General features: G+C 43.8%; 1 protein-coding gene across 3 annotated transcripts in view; it reads right to left on the bottom strand.

Moving 5' to 3' along the window:
* AFF1 (ALF transcription elongation factor 1) overlaps window positions 1–22,012 on the bottom strand; it is a 201,017-nt gene extending 179,005 nt beyond the window's left edge. Inside the window, exons 1-2 of one of the 3 annotated variants that reach the window (XM_072810039.1) lie at window positions 21,838–22,012; window positions 6,199–6,275 (exon numbers count right to left, since the gene is read on the bottom strand). In XM_072810039.1, the coding sequence (XP_072666140.1) occupies window positions 6,199–6,239 (41 nt within the window). In that variant the 5' untranslated portion in view covers window positions 6,240–6,275; window positions 21,838–22,012. Of the gene's footprint in view, window positions 1–6,198; window positions 6,276–7,974; window positions 8,234–21,837 lie in introns of those variants that run through there. The other 2 variants (XM_072810037.1, XM_072810038.1) reach the window with 2 other exon arrangements.
* Between the last annotated feature and the right edge of the window lie 2,127 nt (window positions 22,013–24,139).

The raw sequence follows: 24,139 nt of genomic DNA, 5'->3' as shown, positions 1-24,139 counted from the left end.
GTATATTTTCCACCCATCAAGTAACATTTTCACCGAATGTATCCCCACTTTACTCTCTGGCTTCACTTACCTGGGCCCAATTTCAGAAGAATGAAGTTTAGCACATACTTTGTAAAAATTAATTTTAATTTCTGGATTCCAAAAAGGAAATGAGACATTTCAGTCAAATAGATAAGAATAAGAAGGGGAGGAAGGGGAACAGACTGGTGAAATGGCAAAAAGGTATATTCTCTCAGTAAGAAAAAAGAAAAGTAACTAAAAACTCCAGGAAAAATAAAAACATCAAAGATGAAGCAATTTAAAATGTGGCATGAATTTGAACAATTTGCTCAGCTAAAGAGTTGATTTCTCCTGACCAAAATGAACCTTTCTCCTTCAAGTGGTTATCTGTGATAACTGTGAACCCATATGAAATATAACCCTATGTGAAACATGAAATGAAACTCTAGGGACACCTGTGTGGCTCAGGAGTTGAGCACCTGCCTTCAGCTCAGGGTGTGATCCCTGGTCCTGGGATGGAGTCCCACATTGGACTCCCCCTCAGGGGGCCTGCTTCTCCCTCTGCCTGTCTCTGTCTCTCTATCTCTCATAAATAAAAATCTTAGGAAAAAAAAAAGCTCTAAACATTATTTTGCTTCCTGATAAAAGTAATGTAAATAGAAGTTTGAAAAACCTATTATCAATTTAGAGACAAAGCTTTCAAGGATATAATTATAAAATAAAATGTCCTATCTGGACAATTTAAAACTAAAAGCAGGGGCAGCCCAGGTGGCTCAGCAGTTTAGCGCCACCTTCAGCCCAGGGTGTGATCCTGGAGACCAGGGATCGAGTACGTCAGGTTCCCTGCAATGGAGCCTGCTTCTCCTTCTGCCTGTCTCTCTCTCTCTCTCTCTCTCTCTCTCTCTTTCATGAATAAATAAATAAAATCTTTAAAAAAAATTAAAAGCAGAGTAATAGTTGGAGGGTAGAAGAGGAAAAAATGGAAGAAAGAGTAAGGATAATTATATCAAACTATGGAAAGTTGATGGAAAGGAAAATAAAAATATTCAGGATGGACTATATAAAATATACCTAACATAGCATTTTTATTTATTTTTTAGCATGATTTTTTTTAAAGATTTATTTATTTATTTATGATAGAGAGAGGAGAGAGGCAGAGACACAGGCAGAGGGAGAAGCAGGCTCCATGCCGGGGGCCCGATGCGGGACTCGATCCCCGGACTCCAGGATCATGCCCTGGGCCAAAGGCAGGCGCCAAACCATTGAGCCACCCAGGGATCCCCTAACATAGCATCTTAAAAATTTTATTTAAATTCAATCGATTAACATATACTGTATCATTAGTTTCAGAAGTAGTGTTCAGTTATTCATCAGTTGCATATAAAACCCAGGGCTCATTATATCATGTGCCCTCCTTAATGTTCATCACCCAGTTACCCCAACACCTTGCCCATCACCCAATTACCCCCATCTCCCCACCCACCTCTCCTCTAACATAGTATTTTAATATAAAATACATTATTACTGAGACAGTTAAAAGTTCATATTTAAATTTATGAAATAGAATAATAATCACAAACATCAAAATTGAATAGAAAACATTAAAAATCATAGTCTATGGTTAAACGCAAATAAAATTCAAAAGCTAGCAAAACAAATTCATGATGTCAGAAGTCAGAATAGTGGCAGCCTTTGAGGGAGTTAATAGCTGAAAGGGGACAAGAGGAGGCTTCTGGAGAGCCGGTATTGTCACTTGATGGGTTACACAAGAGTGTTCACTTTGTGAAAACGCACTGAACTGTACTAATAATGTCTGCTCTATTCAGTTTGTTATACTCCAGTAACAATTTTTAGAAAGAACAAAAAGAACGGGAGGAAAATGAGGGTAGGGGTAATATAAGTGAGCTGCGATTCACTAGTGTCTAATGCTGATAAATCTGCAAATCAGAGAGTAAGTCTATTATTTATAAGAACTAAAACAAATATTGTCTTTACACATTACATTAATATTTTATCCACGCTTATGACTTTTGATAGCCTTGAGCAAAGTAAGGGCTCACACTCAGACTTCTGTTTGGTTTGAACAATTAGAGTTGCATACTCAATACACATCTGTTTCCTTTCAAGTATGTGCTAGCCCTGGACCAGTTCCACGTGAATTTGATGGGATTTTTTTCTGGACTACTAAAAGACTAACCTGTCATGATTAAACATTTAAACAGTGAGCTTACTGATATATATTAAAAATTGAGTTCCATTCAGGATTTCCTCTAACTTTATCACTTGTATTGGGTATTAAAACTAAAAGGCGCATATCAGGAAGGTTATGAGTTGAAAAAATGTAACAAACAATAAAACCAGTTCTATAACTGCCAGAATGTTACTACAAATGCCATTCACCCATTCTAGTAATTATTAACAATAGCAACATATGTAAGTAATAGAATACAAAATTGTTTCAACCTTAACACTGAAAATACTGTAACTATTATAACTGAATATTCTACTAGAAATTATATGGGAGGCAATGTCAACAACTAGAAATTTTTTTTTTTTTAAAGATTCTATTTATTGGGCAGCCCGGTGGCTCAGCAGTTTAGCGCTGCCTTTGGCCCAGAGTGTGATCCTGGAGTCCCGGGATCAAGTCCCACGTCAGGCTCCCTTGCATGGAGCCTACTTCTCCCTCTGCCTGTGTCTCTGCCTCTCTCTCTGTGTCTCTCATAAATAAATAAATAGAATCTTTTTTTTTCTAAAGATTTTATTTATTTATTCATGAGAGACAGAAAGGCAGAGACATTGAGGGAGAAGTAGGCTCCCTGAAGGGAGCCCAATGTGAGACTAGATCCCAGGACCCGGGATCACTGCCTGAGTCAAAGGCAAATGCCCAACCATGGAACCACCCAGGCAGCCAAAAACTAGAAATTCTTGAAAAATCAGACACCCGCAAAAATCTTACAATTTAAATTTAAAATTTCTTCATCCACTTAAAATTTCACCATTCTGATATTTAGATTCCTTTGTAGGGAGACTCAGGTTTAATATGCTATAGAATTAAGCTCTCCCTAATTGATGAAATTCTTTTCTTTTAATTTGTTTATTCATGAGAAACACATAGAGAGGCAGAAACAGGCAGAGGAAGAAGCAGGCTCCCTGTGGGAGCCTGATGCAGGACTCGATTCCAGGACCCCAGGACCATGACCTGAGCCAAAGGCAGATGCTCAACTACTGAGTCACCCAGTTGCCGCCTTAATTGATAAAATTCAAAAAGACCTGAATCAAAATGTCAACATTTTTCTAGAAAATGACTAATGACTTCAGAGGATACATGGAAATGTAATCAGATGTGAATAACTACCAAAATTCTAAAAATGAAAAGTAGTGACAAAGAAGTGCCTGAATATTAAGATCTATGAAAATACAGTGACATAGTATGGCACCATTGCCAGAACAATCAATCAATGGAACAAAAGAGTCCAACCAAATACTCAAGATGGTGATGGAATTTAGATGCAGCACTCAAATCAATGGAGAAAAGAGATGATGTAATAAATTATGTTGAAACAACTGGCTAGCCTTTTGCTTTAAAAAAAAAAAAAAGGCGGGATCCCTGGGTTTAGCGCCTGCCTTTGGCCCAGGGCGCGATCCTGGAGACCCGGGATCGAATCTCACATCGGGCTCCCAGTGCATGGAGCCTGCTTCTCCCTCTGCCTGTGTCTCTGCCTCTCTCTCTTTCTCTCTCTGTGACTATCATAAATAAATAAAAATTTTTAAAAAAAAGGCTCCTAAAGTGCCCGGGTGGCTCAGTCAGTTAAGCATCTGACTCTTGATTTCATCTCAGATCATGATCTCAGGGGTCTTGAGATGGAACCTTGCATTGGACTCCCGGCTCAGCAGGTAGTCTGCCTGAGATTCATCCTCTCTCTCTCTCTCTCTGACCCTCCCCTGCTCATGCACTCAAACTCTCTCACGCAAAAAGATCTTTAAAAAAATTAAATTTTAAAAATAAAAACTAGGGACGCCTGGGTGGCTCAGCGGTTGAACATCTGCCTTCAGCTCAGGGCGTGATCCTGGGGCCAGGGATCAAGTCCCGCATCAGGCTCCCTGCAGGGAGTCTGCTCCTCCCTCTGCCTGTGTCTCTGCATCTCTCATGAATCAATAAATACCTTTTTAAATAAAATACTAAAAGGTCCAAGATCTGGGACCTGGCTGGCTCAGTCAGTAGAGCATATGACTGACTCCTGATTTCAGGGTTGTGAGCTCAAGTCCCACATTGGATATAGAACCTACTTTAAAAATTAATTAATTAGGGATGCCTGGGTGGCTCAGTGATGAGCATCTGCTTTCATCTCAGGGTGTGATCCCAGAGTCCTGGGACCGAGTAGCAGAGCAGATTCCCACGGGGATCCTGCTTCTCCCTCTGCCTGTCTCTGCCTCTCTGTGTCTCCCATGAATAAATAAATAAAATTTTTTTTTAATTGAAAAATTCAAAAATTAAACATCCAAAATCTGAAATGGGTCACAAGTTAAGAGGGCTAAGCAGTGAAGTGAATGTGTGATTCCAACTGTGGAAACTAGTGAACTAGAAAGTACCTGTACTCTTCCGATCTTTTTTTTTTTTTTTTAATAGCAAGTCTTTCTGGGGCAACCTGACAAAGCAGATGTCTGCAAGAGGAAACAAGGGGGAGTTCTGGAGTTCCGGCTGACCCACAGGCTGGGAGGATGAACATGTTGGCACACCTGAAAAATACTGATGGCATACCATTTGGTAAGTTCTGAATTAGAACTCATCTAACCTCATGCCTTGTTGCAAAGAGCAGTGGCTATTAGATTGTATCTGAGTGCTGCTATACAGCAACGCAAGGCCGAGGTTGTTAAAACTTCAATTTTTTAAGAGAAGATGGAAGTCTAGATTGTTATGTAAAAAAACATTGGCAGATATATATGTATTTTTTTAGAACACTGTGAGGGGCCAAACAAAACCCATCTGTTGACCAGATCTGTCCCATAGGCCACCAGCTCACAAGTTCTGATTTAAATGCAAAAAATGAAACCATTCAAGTGCCAGCAAAGAACACATGACATTATTTTCACAATCTTGAAGTTGGGAAGACCTTTCTAAGCACAATCAAAACCAGAATCCATAAAGGACAAGACATTTAACTGCATAAAAATTTAAAACTTATGTGTAACTGAACATAATGAACAAGCCTAAAGACAGACGACAACAGCTTCCCCTCGTTCTAGCAGAATGTGAATTGCTGCAGCCTGGGTCACATGCCTTCCTCTGTGGGGGAGGAGAGTGCACCAAGTCTAACAACAGTACCACCAGGGCCACCTGGAACAGAGGAAGAGTTTCCTAAATGAACCAGAAAGGGAAGTAGGAAAGCATCCAGGCAGGACCTTCCAGAATTACAGGCACGAGCATCTGTTAATAAATGTTAGCTGAGTAAGTCTGAGTCTCCATCTTTCATTCTTAAATCTGTTTTTGAATATCTAACAGTATAAATAAAAATTGATCAGTGATATCAAATGAGTTACTCTTAATAACTGCTTCAGAATATTAATATGCTCCCCTCAACCAATCCTGATCATTCAGTATATGCAAGAAGGAAGTTAACTATATGTGCACACTTGGAGGGAGAGATCTGAAAGTAGTAAGATGTAACTGACAGGAAAGCCCAGGTGTCTCAGCGGCAGCCCAGGGCGTGATCCTGGAGACCCGGGATCGAGTCCCACGTCGGGCTCCCTGCATGGAGCCTGCTTCTCCCTCTGCCTGGGTCTCTGCCTCTCTCTCTCTCTCTCTGTGTCTCTCATGAAAATAAATAAAATATTTACATAAACAAATGAATAAACTGTAACTGTCAGAATTCCGTCCTTCAGAGTTCTCATGATAGGGCAGATTTCACGAACAGGTGCTCCTTTCTCCAAAACAGTGTAATACAGACCAATATCCTGCACACAGAATTGGGATGCTGATCTACTATAACACCTATATGTTAAAGAAATGAGGTATGAGGTTCCGAAAGCACTAGATCTAAAGAAAATATGTAGCCGGTCTAACAGGGTTGTGTAGAGAAAACTAAGATTTTCACATACCTTCCTGTATCATAAAAATGAAAAGGATCGAGCTTATTCTTTGAAAAATACATCATAAACTCAAATATCATTGCATCTTTGAATCCTGGATTTCACCGTTACCTGCTGCTACTGCTGCTCTGGACTCTTTCAGTAAACGCCATTGCTGCCAGTCAGTGGAAAATAATGAGTCTGTTCATCTGAAAGAGAAAGAGCAACCTGTGAATATTAGCCCATAAGTAAACTCATAGGTACACATGACTGGCAAGAAATTCTTACTGGAAACAGAATTCAATGTTTTCATTTGAATTAGAGACAGTGGTTCTTCATCGACTCTCAAACTGCATGAAGAAACTGGTTATCATATATCAAAGGCCAAATGTACTTTTGAGCCTCTACTCAAAGCCATTTCAGCAAGAAGCAATGCATACAAGTTTATTATGAGAAGGAAGAAAGGAAATAACATTTCCCTAGTGTCTATTCTCGCCAAGCATTGTGTCGAGCCCTTTTCAGATGGCATTTCAAGTAAACATTAAAATAAACTCGCAAGGTAGATGCTAATACCCCACATACTAATAACTCATTTTATAACTAGGAAAACTGAAACTCGGTTTTAAGTAATTTGCCTGAGGTAACAGGTTGTATCAGCACTCCGTCTAGAATCAAAAGGAAGAAAGGTAAGAGTATGCACAAGAAAGGAAATCAGCCAGTTGATCTTTACATAAGAATACTTAATAAAAAAGTAGGCCAAGTAAGAGCCAATTGTAAGAATTTACTTCCACTCCTAAAAGGTGCTTAATCCCCAAAGCCATTTTTTGAGCTCTCAAAAGAGTACTGGTCCAAAAAAAAAAAAAAATTAAAAAAAAAGAAAAAGTTATACAACCTGGGCAGACGGCCTTGGTACTGCCATGCGTATCTCTAGAAACAACCTCTCTCTATGGTTAACACTATCAACAGCTGTTTCCTTTTCCCTTTCTTGTATGTATGTGTGAACTCACTGCACTTATCCTAACTTGCTTTAAATAGTCTCAATTTTCCCAAACATCCTTAAGGCAAAGGATTTATTACGAATGATCTTAGTACAGATTTAACAAACTGTGATACAAATGAAAACACACTAAATTTGTACCAGTTTTAGCTTGCCTCTTATGTTTAAGAGGCTAACTGTACACTTCCGGCTGAGGCTGAAACTCTGAATATAGTCCAGCTCTACTGTGACACCTGATAAGGTCTTTTATCTCCTCCTCCTCCATGAAATTAAAATTGCTGACCACAATGTTTCCATACCAGTAGATAGCACTGTCTCTCTATCTCCCTCCCCCCAAAAAAGAATGCAACATGGATGCTACAAACATTCTAGTTAAACTCACTGGTAGAGCTCTCAGTTTTTCAGGGTCAAATATGCTTTGGAGTCCCACACTCCTCCAACCAGTATAGTAACCAGGCATACAGGAGCCTAATTAGGCAGGTTTCCTAAATTCTCCAACTCAAACCCCAACCATTCCCGTCCCACCCCACAGCCACTGCTGCTTACTCTCTCTCACTTTCCCTCTATCCAACACAATTTTATTTCCCTTTCCCCTCTTTCTCCATCTTCTTTCCCCCCCCCCCCGTCCCTTCCCAGCAATACTGTCCCTTCTCCCCTTTTGCTGCTCTCTTTTCTCTCTCTTGATACTAGGGCTGGCACACAGTGGGTGGTCAATAAAATAGTGTGTCATCTCAGCATTATTCTTCGTAACACTGTAAAGACTTCTGAAGAGTCAGTGATGGCAGTCTCCCACATAATCATCCCAATCAAGATGTCCACTTGCTTTGCAACCCAACAGTACCCACCCTAGGTCTTGGAGAGCAAGAGGGCAGTGAGGGAGGAGGTAGGTTGGGTTGCAGAGGAACACCAACCTTGAAAATGGTCCTGAGGGCAGCCCAGGTGGCTCAGCGGTTTAAGCGACGCCTTCAGCCCAGGGCCTGATCCTGGAGACCCAGGATCAAGTCCCACGTCGGGCTCCCTGCATGGAGCCTGCTTCTCCCTCTGCCGGTGTCTCTGCCTCTCTCTCTCTCTCATGAATAAATAACTAAAAATCTTTAAAAAAAAAAAAAAAAAAAAAAGAAAGAAAGAAAGAAAGAAAATGGTCCTGAAAAAAATAAAAATAAAAAAATAAAAAATAAAATGGTCCTGAGTTCCCCTATTTGTTCATTTAGTCACTAAGCCAGCAAATATTTCCTGAACATCTACAGAGAATAAAAGAAAACAGACTTGACGTCAGCAAGCTTGCAAACTATAGTTTAGCAAAGAAGAAACATAAGAAAAATACATAGATATTAGATATTAAAAGGTGCTATGGAGAAAAACAAAGCAAAAGTGTAGAGTGCCAGCAAGGAACCAAGGTAAGGTGTTGCAATTTTATATAAGGTAGTCAGAGAATGTAACATTTGAGCAAAAATCTAAAGGAAATAAGAAGCCATGCACAACCGCAGTGAAAGATAGTCCTTAAAAAAAAAAAAGAAAGAGGGATCCCTGGGTGGCGCAGTGGTTTGGCGCCTGCCTTTGGCCCAGGGCGCGATCCTGGAGACCCGGGATCGAATCCCACATCGGGCTCCCAGTGCATGGAGCCTGCTTCTCCCTCTGCCTATGCCTCTGCCTCTCTCTCTCTCTCTCTCTCTCTCTCTGTGACTATCATAAATAAATGAAAAAAAAAAAAAGAAAGAAAGATGGACCTAGAATTCTAGGTGATAATTATGTGTCAACGCAAATTCATCATTTTAAACTACTATACCACTGTGCTGGGAGATGTTGATTATGGGGAGGCTGTGCATGGGGGCCGCGTGGTAGTGGTGGGGTGGCAGGGAGGTCTATAGGAAATCTCTATAGCTTCTGTCCAATTTTGCTGGGAACCTAAAACAACTCTTTAGTCTATTTTGGGGGCACCTGGGCAACTCAGTTGATTAAGTGTCCAACTTTTTATTTCAGCTCAGGTCATGATCTCAGAGTCCTGGGATAGAGCCCTGCATCAAGCTCAACGCTCAGTGGGGAGTCAACTTGCGGATTCTCTCTCCCACTGCCCCCCCTGCTTACACAAGCTTCTGCTTACAGTGCGTGCATGCATGTGTGAGCTCTCTCTCCCTCTCTCTGAAAGAAATAAATCTTTAAAACTCTTTTTTCTTTTTTAACATTTTATTTATTCATGAGAGACACAGAGGGAGAGAGGCAGAGACAAAGGCAGAGGGGAGAAGCAGGCTCCCTGCAAAGAGCCCAATGTGGGACTCAATCCTGGACCTCGGGATCACACCCTGAGCTCAACCGCTGAGCCCAGGCATCCCAAAAGTCTGTTTTTTAAAAAAACTGTTGTAGAAATGGACAAGTCCAACACTGAACATAGGCCAAAACTGTGGGTCTCACCACTGGCTTCTTGGATGAGTAGATACAGTAGAAAGTGAAAGAGACATATTCTCTGAGGGATGCAGCCCCAGGGCACAGCCAGGAACTTGTCTGTTCAACTCAAATTCTTTATTCTTTAATTTGCCAGGAGACAGGAGTCTTTCCACAGAGGCAGGTGCAAGGAGGCTGCATCGCTAGATTATTGACTGTTATCTCAATTCTGTCTCACTGAAAAAAACAAATTCAGCCCTCGAAATACTGTTTAAGTGCTAACGTATGATTTATGCAGCTGTACGGGTGGCCACGCAACTCACAAGGTTAGGTTGGAATGGAGGCCTACTGTAGTCAGGAAGTTATTAACCTAAACCACTGCTAAGAAAGGAAATCAGTATACGCTTCAGTTAATGTCTCTTTCAAAGAATCTTTCTTAAAAATACAGTCATGGGACACCTGGGTGGCTCAGCGGCTGAGTGTCTGCCTTTGGGTCAGGGCGTGATCCTGGAGACCCGGGATCAAGTCCCACATCGGGGCTCCCTGCATGGAGCCTGCTTCTCCCTCTGCCTGTATCTCTGCCTCTCTCTCTCTCTCTCATGAATAAATAAATAGAATCTTTAAAACAAAAATACAGTCACATGTATACAAGGAATCATGTGCAATAAAATATTGTTTAGAACAGTAAGAAAACTGGTAACTTAATATATGCCAACACAGAAATGACTCCATTATGATATATCATGAGATGCAACAGAACATCAAAAAGAATATCTGTATCTTGGGATCCCTGGGTGGCGCAGCGGTTTGGCGCCTGCCTTTGGCCCAGGGCGCGATCCTGGAGACCCGGGATCGAATCCCACGTCGGGCTCCCGGTGCATGGAGCCTGCTTCTCCCTCTGCCTATGTCTCTGCCTCTCTCTCTCTCTCTCTGTGTGACTATCGTAAAAAAAAAAAAAAAAAAAAAAAAAAAAGAATATCTGTATCTAAACAAGATGTGTAAAAAAAAATAAAATAAAATAAATAAATAAAAATAAATAAAAAAAATAAACAAGATGTGTAACATGTACAATGTGAGCCAATTTGCTTAAGAAAAAAATACTTTTTGTTTATGCACCATACAAACACATGTGTGCATACATATACCAAGCTGTAAATGGTGACTTCTCTGGAAAGAGACCCTCTGTATGCTAGGAATCTTTTATTATTCGTGTAAACATACTTTTCTTTAAATATAAGGACTGGGAAGAAAATTGGCCTATAAATATTAAAATCAGAAGGTCCTCCTTTATGTTTTCATTCTTTTTTTTTTTTTTTTTTGTATTATTTTCCTAGATTATAAAGACAAGATGTGATTAAAGAGGGGGAGAAAGAGGCAGTTTAAAATTCTATTTGGAGATCCCTGGGTGGCTCAGTGGTTTAGCGCCGCCTTGGGCCCAGGGCGTGATCCTGAAGACCTGGATGTGGGAGTCCCACATCAGGCTCCCTGCATGGAGCCTGCTTCTCCCTCTGCCTGTCTCTCCTCTCCTCTCTCTCTCTCTCTCTGTCTCTGTCTCTCATGAATAAATAACATTTTTTAAAAAGGTTTAAAATAAATAAAATAAAATAAAATCCTATTAAAAAATAAAGCAGGGACAACTGGGTATTCATTTGGTTAAGGGTCTGACTTCAGCTCAGGTCATGATCTCGGGGTCATGGGATTGAGCCCTGTGTCAGACTCCCTGCTTAGCAGAGAGCCTGCTTTCCTCCATGCCTCTCACTGTGTTCTCTCTTGCTATCTCTCTCTCTCAAATAAGTAAAATCTTTAAAAAAATAAAATTAAACAAAAATAAATAAAATTTAAAAAATAAAAACAAAAAGGAAAATACCAACTTGGCAGTATAGCAGAAAGAGAATAGATTCAACTGAGACAGGTGATCACTTTGGGTAAATTAAATCCTACCAACCTCAGTGTTCCCATCTGTAAAATGGAAAATAGCAAATTTTACAGTGTTACTGAAGAGAACAAATTATATAATCTAGATAAAATGGGGGTGCCTGGGTTGCTCAGTTGGTTGAGGGTCTCCCTTTGGTTAAGGTCAGGATCCCTGGGTCCTGAGATCCAGCCAGGTGTTGGGGGGGGGGGGGGGGGAATCTTCTTCTCCCTCTCCCTTTGCCCCATATGGCCCCACTCCACTCCTGTCTTAATGTATATATTTTTAAATCTAGCTAAAATGCCTAGCACACTGACACATCATAGGCATCTAATACATAGCAGCTCATATAGAGCTAGAGGGTGAGGGAGGAGAATTCATTGCAGCTCTTGTTATTAAGTCAGCAACACCTATGTTACATTTTATATAAGTGAAATGAATACATTTCATTTAGGAACGCACCCTGCCAGGTCTCCTATAGTCCTTCCAAATTTATTCAGAAATAAAAATGTCATGTATATCAAATTGCTTTTCTCACCAAAATAACAGGTAAAACAATTCAAATAAAAAAAATTTTGGGGGGATCCCTGGGTGGCGCAGCGGTTTGGCGCCTGCCTTTGGCTCAGGGCACGATCCTGGAGACCCGGGATCGAATCCCACATCGGGCTCCCGGTGCATGGAGCCTGCTTCTCCCTCTGCCTGTGTCTCTGCCTCTCTCTCTCTCTGTGTGTGACTATCATAAATAAATAAATAAAAATTAAAAAAAAAAAAAAATTTTGGGAATCCCTGGGTGGCTCAGCGGTTTAGCGCCTGCCTCTGGCCCAGGGCCTGATTCTGGAGTCCCGGGATCCAGTCCCACATCGGGCTCCTTGCGTGGAGCCTGCTTCTCCCTCTGCCTGTGCCTCTGGCGCGCTCTCTCTCTCTCTCTCTCTCTCTCTCTCTGTGTCTATCATGAATAAATAAATAAAATATTTTTTTTAAAAAATTTTATTTCATTTTTTAAGGGGTTCCAAACCTAGCACATTCTAGGGAACCTTGTCTCAGAAGTCCTTATGACAAGCTAGTTAAAAGGCCTGCTCTGGAACCTACTAGCTATATGATCTCAAAAAAATTACTTTTTCTTTCCTAAGGTCTCAGCTTTCTCATCAGTTATACGGGGCTTCATGGGATTGAGACAGGGCTAAGTAAAATGTTTGTAATATTTTTAGCACAATGCCTGGCCCATGTTAAGCACTCAGTGAAATGTTAGTAGTTGTTGTTCTAGTTATTTTTCTGCCAATCAAAGCACAGGCTTGGAAGAATCCATATATTGCTTTTCAACAACAACAGAGCTAAGCAGGTCTCAAAGTCCCATGACCATGACCCAGTTCCCAAAAGAGAATATGAGGGAAAAAAAACTCCATCCAGATTCAAAGGGTGTGTGGACTGGTCAGTAGTCCCTGTCAAGTTTACTTCCCTTCCTCTTCCCCACACATTCCTCCAGGAGTAACAGGCAATGTGTCAGGGGTGAGTCATGGATCATACACTGTTTTTGTCGGCATTCTCCCGAACTCTGCCCCAAGCAGATCATAATCTCCCAAGGCCCCAAACCGATCTGATCACTCACAGTTCCTTTAGCTCTCCAATGAATACGGTACCCACAGCTTAGAAATCCATAACGGAACACGATTTCCCCAACTGTTTCTTCATTTCAAAATCTTTGTTCAAGGGGCGGCTCTGGTGGTACCCCAAACTCAAGTATACATTTCATATCTTGTTGGCTCCCTCTCATCATTTGGACCTCTGTTCAATGATCATTCTCAAAGAGGCCTTCCCTGGTTACAGTAGCTAATGTAGAACAGTTGGGCCTTCAGCCACATCCTCCAACCAATGCACTCTCAATTCCATTATACTCTATATGGCTTAGGAATGTGCCTAGCTGCAATAACTGCTTTTTTTTTTTTTTTAAGATTTTATTTATTTATTCATGAGAGACACAGAGAGAGAGAGGCAGAGACACAGGCAGAGGGAGAAGCAGGCTCCATGCAGGGAGCCCAATGTGGGACTTGATCCTGGAACTCTAGGATCATGCCCTGGGCCGAAGGCAGGCGCTAAACCGCCGAGCCACCCAGGGGCCCCACAACTGCTTAATTAATATAAGTTTATACTTTCATAGCAAGTTCAGAAGAAGATGGTATAGTTTAAGCTGTTCAATGAGGCCATCAAGAACTCTGGCTCTACTCTGCTGTATTCAGCTTGTTATCTTTTTTTTTTTTTTAACATTTTATTTATGTATTTGAGAGAGGGATATGAGAAAACACGAGTGAGGAGGGGAGGGAGAGGGAGAAGCAGGCTCCTCACTGCTTTTTTTTTTTTTTTAAAAAGGAAAATTCCTTTATTGTGAATGTCCAAGTTCTTAGGATTCATCTTGAAAGATACTAGAAGATGAGAAAGACCACATACACCAGACTATGTTTAGTCATTAAACTAGCAAATTGCTTTGCATCAGACATCACAGTACATGAGGAAAGTCTGCATTTTATGAAGAGCCACCAGGTAGTTCAAATCCACTTTATCATGAAGTGCAGCCACAGGCCAACCAGATACCTAGATAATATAGTCAGTGCAAAATTCAAATGGGTAAGTCCGGGCTTTGATGAGGCTGGCTACACTGCAAAATAGAAATAGCCTGATACAGGGCTCGATCCCAGACCCTGGGATCATGACCTGAGCTGGCAGATGATTAACCAACTGAGCCACCCAGGTGCCCCTTTAGCATATTGTCTTTATGCCTGTCATCTCGTGGTACAAAAAGGTTACTGCTGTTACCAGCTATCTTACCTACATCTAAGGCAGAAAGATGCCAGCCACATCTTTCTCCTTTTGTCAGCAAAGGAAAATCCTTCCCTAAGACTTTGTCTATCAAAAATCACAGCTAGGTCCCATGGTCTCCTAAAGTTACTGTAGGGGAGGCAGGTAAATTAGGATACAAGTTATCAGCACTGGCTAAGAACAAGCATGATCTATCACCTAAGGCTAGGTACAATGTAGTCCCACACACAATTAAGGTTCTTTTAACAACAACAACAGCAAAAATGGGAATGGGCATTGGGTAGGAAAATAACAGTGCTGACCAAACTTATTTTTCATAGCACTTACCATCTGAAATTACTTCATGTACAATAAATAAATTTTAACTGCTCATATTGTCTCGACAGAATGAAAGCTCCTAGTCTAGCTCCACATATATATACACCCAGAGCCTATATTTTAAAATAATAGTCAAGTTTCTCACAGGTATTATATTTATATACAGACACTGGAATATAGTGAGTTTAGTCCAGGTTATTCTGCAGTGGCAAATTAACCTCAAAATCTCAGTGTCCTGTCAGAACAAAGGTTTATTTCATACTCTTTATATCCACTGTATATTGGTGTGTTAGGGTAGGAAAGAAGGCAACGAGCTTTTCTCCACGTTGAGAAACCCAAACTGTTGGAATCTCCACTATCTCAAAACGGAGCTTCAGGGTCTGCCATAGTAAAAGAGAGCTGGAGGGCCTCACAAGAGCCACTTAAATGCTTTAGCTCAGAAATGCATGTTACTCCCACAGAGAGCCCACTGTACAGAATTAATCACATGACTTTTTGTTGTTGTTACTGTTGTTTAAAGTTTACAGGGGGCTCCTGGGTGGCTTGGTTGGCTAAGGGTCTGCCTTTGGCTCAGGTCATGATCTTGAGGTCCTGGGATCAAGACCCACATCAAGCTCCCTGCTCAGCAAGGAGTCTGCTTCTCTTTTTCCTCTGCTCCTCCCCCCACTTCATGCTACCTCTCTCTCAAATACATAAATAATCTTTAAAAAATTTTTAAAAATAAAAATTTATGTTGTTTGTTTGTTTTTTTTAAGTAATCTCTACACCTAACGTGGGGCACAAACTCATGACCCTGAAATCAAGAGTTGCATACTCTTCAAGAGTCAGGTGCTCATTGGACTGAGCTGGCCAGGGACCCCCAGAATTAGTCACATGTTCTATATAATCATAATGAGGCAGAGAAACATGAAAGAATACATGAATATTGGTAGTAAAAGTTTCATTCCCCATGGGCTGGTAAAATAATGCATTATCCCATTTTAAAATTTAGACTCATTAAAGAAGTTCCTTGGAACAAACTCAAAGTTAGGGATACTCAATAATTGCTTTATTCATCTTATAAAGTAATACCATTAAACACACACACATTTTCCTTCAGGAGTAATAACAAGAACTATTTATGTAGCATATATTGTTCTGCTCCAAGTACCTGACAAATTTTAGTATCTTTAATCTGCTCAATTACCCAGTAAGGAAGATCTTATTAAGAATGAGGAGGGTCCCAGGGAAGGCCGGGGGGCTCAGCGGTTTAGCACCACCTTCAGTCCAGGGCCTGATCCTGGAGACCTGGAATTGAGTCCCACATCGGGCTCCCTGCATGGAGCCTGCTTCTCCCTCTGCCTGTGTCTCCTGTGTCTCTGCCCCTCTCTCTCTCTCTCTCTCTCTCTCTGTATCTCATGAATAAATAAATAATAAAATCTTAAAAAAAAAAAAAAAAAAAAGAATGAGGATCCCTGGGTGGCTGGCTCAGCAGTTTAGCACCTGCATTCGGCCCAGGGTGTGATCCTGGAGTCCTGGGATCAAGTCCCACATCAGGTTCCCTGTATGGATCCTGCCTCTCTGTCTCTCATGAATGAATAAAATAAAAAAAGAGTAAGTCTTTTTTTTTCTTTTTAAAGATTTATTCATGAGAGAAACAGAGAGGGAGAGGGAGAGACACAGGAGACACAGGCAGAGGGAGAAGCAGGCTCGATGCAATGCAGGGAGCCCAACATGGGACTCCATCCTGGGTCTCCAGGATCATGCCCTGGGCTGAAGGTGTCGCCCTGGGCTGAAGGCTTCGTTAAACTGCTGAGCCACCCAGGCTGCCCAAGAATAAGTCTTATTAACCCCATGTTGTAAGGGAATGGAAAAGTGATAGAAGCCAGTTCTCCATCGGTCCATGGCATTTCTGCGTATGGTACAAGCAGAGGCACCAACTGCATTTGTTCTAGACAGTCTTCAAAGATGTTCGTATAGAGAACAGCCTTGGAAAATAGAGATTGTGTCTCCTACAGCACAGGGCAACATGTTTACGGTGCAGTATAAACAAAATAATGTCTCCCTCTCTGGAGCAAAGGGCAGGCATACTTACCGCCCATTATAAAAGTTTAGGATTCCGTAAGCCCAGGATTCCTTTCCTGTAATGCAACTCATTTTTTTTCTCAGGTGTCATGACTCTCTCGACATCTCGCTTTGGAAACTGGGGCTTAAGGAACCAGTGTAAGAAAATGTTGATACTCTGGCAATAGCTATTATTATGAGTAATAAAGTCATTCCCAAGAGCTCATGAAACTGTGGCAGGTTAACTTGTTAGCTTGAAAGTAGGGTAAATCTCAGAGCCTTCAGTTTTTGACAAAAAGTTAAGTAATTTGCTAAGGTGTGATAGCTAGTAGGCGACAAATGCAAGATTTAAGCCCAAGCTGTCTGGCTCGATAACCATGCTTTAAAATTTTTAAATTCTCTGCTAAATGGCAGTAGTTCTCATAGTGTAGTTCCAGAACTAGCACCATCAACATCACCTGTGAACATGTTATAATTGCAAATTATTGGGCATTACCCCAGACCTACTGAATCAAAAATCTGGGTGTGTGGGCAGGGTAGACGTGTTTTAACAAGTCTTCCATAAGATTCTGACAATAAGTTTGAAAACCACTGCTATACTGCATATATTCACTGAATCTATAAGATTGAAGGAAATGATATGGGTATATTCTGATTCACATAGGAATGTGACTGACCTTTCATAACTTGAACAGATTTCAAATACTAAGGGAGATGGTTCATAAGCCCTTGTATATAATTCTTTTAGAAGGTAAGGATCTTTATATGGTACAAATAAACATCACATGCCCTTTTTGTAGGCCTACATAATATTTTCCTTTGGAGTCACAAATAATATATCCAGAATGCTAAATGAAAATACCTGCTTTTTTATTCCCATAATGATCAGAAAGAATTACTTAGCCAAGGAGAAACACTATTTATATTTTAGAGTCAAGCTGTAATTCTTGAAAAACAGGAAACCACATATCAACAAAGCCAACTCAGTGTACCATAGTGGAAAGGGCACCAGGCTTTGAGTCACAGAGTCAAGTCATTTAACTTCTTCAACTCAATTTCCTGATTTTAAAATGGAAAATGAACTCCAACTTTAGAGCTGCAATTAGGCTTAAATGATACATTATTTGAAAGCTGTTGCTTTCAAATGGCTTTTATGCTACATGAATATTAAGTCCACCTGCATGAGCTCTTTCTTTTTCTTGATCATGGCATTATCACAGTCTCTGCAAAGCTTAAAGTACTGCCTGGCTTACTTTATGCCAGTACTTATGAGGTATAAGGAATGAATATGAGGTATTATATCAGTGATGTAATTGACTCCTCTGGGCTCCACTTATCACAATAATTTCAGCCTTTTAATAAGAAAAAGTCACTCTAACAAGAAATCCTTAGTCATGTTTAAAATGGGCCAGCTAATTTAAGAAAATCAGCTGATTTTCTTCCTCTGGAGAACACTACTGAAGGAGTTCTATCCTAAGGCATAAAACAGAAACTCCTATTAGCAACCCCATAGCCTTAGAACCTCAGAGATTCAAGTCTACAATAATCTGTTGTACATACATCAATAGTCAGGAATAAAGGATGCGTACCTACAAAGAACTACATATTTCACATTTACTTCTGCACTGTGGTAGACTTTTAATAAATGGATTACAGGGTTTATGCAGTCTCTTTTAATGAAATCTGAGATTCAAGTCAGCAAATATTAAATAAACCACTACTGTGTATAAAAAAGAGAAAGACAGCTAGAAAATTTCAGCCAATTAAGTATTGTTTGGGAACAGAATTTATAATGAGGAAAATATAATTTACAAAACTTTGTGTATTTATGTGAATGCAGTTCCTTAATTTACTCTCTCCAACATACTTTCTCAGTGTCCTGAAAAATTAGTTAATAATCTAAAGTTCTTGAAATCGGGAACTTCACAAGCTTTCAGCTTCAACAGACATATCTAAGTTGGCAAATAAATTCAAGTTGAAGGTCAGCTTTCAGTGCAAGGCTTTAATAGTAAGGACACTATCCCAACTATGTTTCATACTTTCAGAGACACCTGCAAGGTACATTGTTCCCTGCATCTTATAACGATCAAAATATTTATCATAAATTGGCCCTACCTTTTAAAAAGTGAATGCATAAGTCCACCTTAAAATTTGTAACAGCCAATTAACTTCATAAATGACTATGGAAATTTGTTTGATGAAAACACAATTACAGTTGAGTATGAAACTCCTTTCACTTGCTTCTTAAAAATATTGAGGGGTGCCTGGGTGATGCAGTTGATTAAGTGACCAACTTCAGCTCAGGTTGTGATCTCAGGGTTATGGAATCAAGCATTGCACCCAGCTCCAGACTGAGCACATAATCCACTTGAGATTCTCTCTCCCTCTTCCTCTGCCCCTCCTGCTTGTGCGCACACACACTCTCTAAAATAATTTTTTTTTTAAATTGGAAAGAAAGGAAAGCGATATTGAAAACAAGTTTGCCTTTTCTAAACTTAATTTTTTTACCCATCTAGTAACTCAAGGCACTATAACTCCAACTGAACAATCACATAGCTACAGTGAATTATGGACATTCAAACATGCAACTCATTATGTAACTTAATTGAAGAGTACTCTTCCAAATTTAATCCAACAGTACCTGGGTGGCTCAGCTGGTTGGGCATCTGCCTTCTGCTGGGGTTATGATCCAGCCCAGCATTGGGCTCCCTGCTCAGTGGGGAATCTGCTTCCTTTCTCTCTCCCCTCTTGCAAAAATAAATAATTTTTTTAAAAATGAAAACCAAATTTAATCCAAAATCCAACTGAGAATCTTAGTTAATAAAGCAGTAACTGTTAGCTCAATGCACTCCTTCAAAATTCAAACCAGATAGGAAATAGGAGAGACAGAGACAGCCAGTTTTGATGTAGTCTTAACTACCTCAAAGTAGTTAGTTTTATAACCCCACAGTGAAACAGTGACTTCTGGTGGCAAAAAATGCATGCATACTCCGCATTTTGCAAGAGAAAGCAATGTTTAAAATCACTGGGCTTTTCTGACCATAAATTCACAGTCTCTGATTTTTGTATTCTAATTTAACACACTGTGATTCTTCAAAATTGTATTTTTACAAAGTTGAAGAATTAAGCAAATCACAAATGTCAAAGCCACTACAACGAATGAATAAAACATATTAACTCTGATAAATAACAGTTCATTTTCTTTCCGCAGGTGGAAAGCATAAAGTTCATTCACACTAACAAGTCCTACACCCCCAATCTCATCATCCCTGTATGTTATATTTAGAAAAATTTAAGAAAAAGAGGAGAAGCCCCCAAAATTTAAACTCCTTTTCTTTAAGTAGGCTCCAGAGCCAGCAGGGAGCCCAACGAGGGGCTTGATCTCAGAACCCTGAGATCGAGACCTGAGGTGACATCAAGAGTTGGACACCACTGACTAAGCCACTAAGTGCACCTAAACTCATTTTTTTCAAAGCCTTGTGTCCCACCCTTCAATACCTCTTTGTCTTAAAGATCTCGAGTCCCTTCTGTGGTTCTCTCTCTATTTAGCTAAACTCAAATTGGTTTCTCTAGTTTTACACAACTAGTATTATGAGTTATTCTCTTGCTTTCTCTCCTAGTCTCCATTCTCTTGGGTCATTCTTTAATATTCTACATTCCTTTTCTGCATATTTATCTTCAAAAACAGTATTTTCTGACATTGGCAAGAAAGAGACAACACCTTTAAATTAAAGCACCGGAATCATCCAGAATTTTCAACTCTCCTGCGAATTTATTTCCAGATTATCCACTCAAGGAATACTTTCCACTGAAGATGAAAGGCAAGCTAAGGAAATACATTAGACAGAGGAAGTAAACACTGAAACAGGGCCATGCCTAGGTATTCTCAAGCCTCTGAGCAGAACTGGATTCACAGTCCAAAGGCCTTTTTTTCTTTTCCGTGCCTTCTATCTCCACCCGGAGTCTGACACACGTAGCTCCAGAAATATCCCACCTTTGCCTACCTTCCACGAACTCTGCATGTCTTTGCTCTGAAATAATCTTTCACAAGCAAAATCCCCCACACTGCTCAGGCCTCTCCCTCGCCTGATGTTTCTGTGTCTTAATTTTTGAGCTTTTTTTCCACTTTGCAACCGTCCCAGGGAACACACTAAGTCTTCGCCTTAATCATGGTTTCGCCTTTAAGGTTTTAAATCTGTCGGGTTCCTTGATGATAGGTCACCCCCCACTCACAGCTCTCAGCGTGCACCCACTGGGTTAAAACTGCCCCATCCCACACTTTAAAAAACAGCAAAACATGCTGTGCAAGCGCCTCTCGCACCCCCCGCACCCCCCTCCCCGCCCCCCGCAACAGACTAGCTCCCGGAAGATGCGGACACCTCTCCACCTCCAAAGCCAAAGGCCTTCCAGGGACAATTTGCATGACAATAATGGGGAGTAAGTGAGCGTAGAAACTCCTGGAAGACCAACCTAGTGAGCAACTATCAAGACGCCCGAAGGTCCCTGGAAGATTCATTAATATAACTACCGTTACGCTGAGGTAGCTACGACTCACACAACTCTCCAGCTCCTTTTTTAATTCGATGACCCTGCGCTTGCAACGTCGGAGGGGTCGAAAGCAGCAGTCACAGGAGGACCAGATACCGGCGGAAAAAACTATGAGAAATTCACCAGTTCCACGTTCTGCAGAGGCCGTCCCCCGGCGCCCCAGGGGCAAGTCTCAGGAGGTGCCTCCAACTTTCCCCTCCCTCCCTCGAGGCTGCGGACCACCGCCACGAGCCTCCCTCCCAATCGCAATTAGACTGGGTTGGAACCACCAAATTAGCTCAGCTAGACGCAAGGGGGAGGGGTGACAATGACGAGGACTGGAGGACGCGGGTTGGAAGAGAGAAAAGCCCCTGGTTTACTCCCCGAGAAACTTCTGGGACACTTGTATTACGCAATCCCGACGCCAGGTTCCAAAACCCAACATCCTTCCGCAAAACGCGGGGCGCACCAGCAGATGTCTGATTTGGGGGAGTGGGGAAAGAAAATGGGTCTGGGCTCTTCCTGTGGTTCCCACCGCTCCTCCCCCAGTTTTTCTAGGCTCTATCTGCCTGGGATTTGCAAATAAGGGCGACGCGAGCTCCGCGTCTCTTTCCCCGTTCCCCCCCGAAGGTTCCCACCGGAAAAGTGGGAACGCCAGCTACTTGAGTCAGCGGTGCTGGGAAGCAGGCAGCAAGGCGGGGAGGGCTGGGCGTCCCAGCAGCCGGCGGCTGCGGCGCTCCCAGCGAGGCTGACCCCGGCCCGGGGCGCACGGGGCTCCGCTCACCTTCCTGCCCCTGGCTCCTCCAGTCTCGAGTCGTGCGCCCTCGCCACCTCCGCCTTCCCCGGACCTGTTGCGGTGGGGAAGGGGCGCGGGCGCGGAGAGCGCAGGCGAACGCGTGCTCCCGGGATCCCGAGGCGGCTCGCACCGGCCTGGGCTCGCCGCCCGCGGGGCCCAAAACGCAGCTGCGCCCGCGACGCGCGCAGGCGGCGGCCGAGGGCGCAGGGGACGCGCGCCAGTCCGCTCGCTGGCTCGCAAGCTCCGCGCGCGGGCTGCGCCGGGACGCCCGGGAGGCGAGGCCACGCCCTCCTCTGGAGAGCCCGCCCCGCCCCGTAGGCCCGCCCCGCAGCCCCGCAGCCCCGCCCTGCAGACCCGCCCCGCAGCCCCGCAGCCCCGCCCTGCAGACCCGCCCCGCAGCCCCGCAGACCCGCCCTGCAGACCCGCCCCGCAGCCCCGCAGCCCCGCCCTACAGCCCCGCCCCGCAGCCCCGCCCTGCAGACCCGCCCCGCAGCCCCGCAGCCCCGCCCTGCAGACCCGCCCCGCAGCCCCGCAGCCCCGCCCTGCAGACCCGCCCCGCAGCCCCGCAGCCCCGCCCTGCAGACCCGCCCCGCAGCCCCGCAGCCCCGCCCTGCAGACCCGCCCCGCCCCGCAGCCCCGCAGCCCCGCCCTGCAGACCCGCCCCGCCCCGCAGCCCCGCAGACCCGCCCCGCAGCCCCGCAGACCCGCCCCGCAGACCCGACCCGCCCCGCAGACCCGCAGCCCCGCCCTGCAGCCCCGCCCCGCCCCGCAGCCCCGCAGACCCGCCCCGCAGCCCCGCAGACCCGCCCCGCAGACCCGACCCGCCCCGCAGACCCGCAGCCCCGCCCTGCAGCCCCTCCCCGCAGACCCGCAGACCCGCCCCGCCCCGCAGCCCCGCCCTGCAGCCCTGCCCGGTAGCCCCGCCCCGCCCTGTAGCTCCGCCCCGCAGCCCCGCAGCCCCGCCCCGCAGCTCCGCAGCCCCGCCCCGCCCTGCAGCCCCGCCCTGCAGCCCGTGCCCGGCAGCCCCGCAGCCCCGCCCCGCCCTGCAGCCCCGCCCCGCAGCCCCGCCCTGCAGCCCTGCCCGGCAGCCCCGCAGCCCCGCCCCGCAGCTCCGCAGCCCCGCCCCGCCCTGCAGCCCCGCCCCGCAGCCCCGCCCCGCAGCCCCGCGGCCCCGCCCCCCTGCAGCCCTGCAGCCCACGCGGATCCGCCCAGCCCACGCCCTCTGGCTGGCACCACCCAAGCAGCTAGGAACCTCGCCGCCCTCCTCGGGAAACCTGTGGGAGGATCGAGGGGGAGCGGCCGCCGCGGACGGATACTGCAGCGACCGCCCGGGCAGCGTGGGTGACCCTGCCCCCGGCTGATGTGGGGCGCAAGCACCCTCCCGTTTTACAGAGATTCAGCTCAGGGTCAAGTCCTAAGTGTCGAGGAGCCTTCTTTCTGCAATTTCCTATACAACTGAAACAGATTGTGTCCTTCAAAGGAGATAACGACTCACATCTGGAGAGTGTTTTCCAGTTTTTAAAGGGCTTTTCACCCACAGGTCCGACTCTTCACAACCTTATAAAACAGATACATCATTATTGCCGTTCCCCAAATAATGAAACCGACGAGCCAAAAATTAAGCGTGGTGCCCAGGGTCGCAAGCGACAAAGTGGCATGGGAAACATCTCCTGAATCCAGCCTCTGGGTTCTTTGCGTTGCACCAGCTCAACGCCAGAAAGTCCTCGTGGGGCTAGGGGCGCTGCCAAGCAGAACCAAAGGAGAGGCGAAAGCCGAGGTCTAGTCAGGACGCTACCCGACTCCATCTAGGACCACACAGAAAGCATCAAAAGTCGTCGTTGGGCCTTCTCACCTTCCTCACTGAAACAGATGCCGAAAGATGACACTGAGTGGCTCAGCGGGTCTGTGGTATGGTAATGGTTTAAAGTAGGTTAAAGTATTTGGGTGAAGAAGATTGCATTTCAAGTGTAATATAAATTAAGTGTGAATTAATATAATGTATGAAAAGAACCCCCTCATGCCCTCTGTATTTCTCTCCCTCCCCCTCCTCCTCCTCCTTGTTGCTATTGCTTTGTCCCTCTTTACTCCTTCATTGTGTACATGAAGGTGTTGACTGAAAACCTAATCAATAGATATTTGCATTTCCAAATTGAACCTTTGGTTACTTAATTTCCCAGGGATTGTTTTCCAAAATCTAACTCTTCTTTCTACTCCCTGGGCGCCCGTGATGATATCGATGTGGTTTACCTTAACAGCTAAAATGGTGAAAGTGTCCCTGATGGGGATCCCT

The sequence above is a fragment of the Canis lupus genome, chromosome 33 (assembly GCF_048164855.1).
Source record: "Canis lupus baileyi chromosome 33, mCanLup2.hap1, whole genome shotgun sequence".
NCBI lineage: Eukaryota > Metazoa > Chordata > Mammalia > Carnivora > Canidae > Canis > Canis lupus.
Note: the sequence above shows the minus strand (reverse complement) of the source record. Positions and strands in the feature narration are given on the sequence as shown.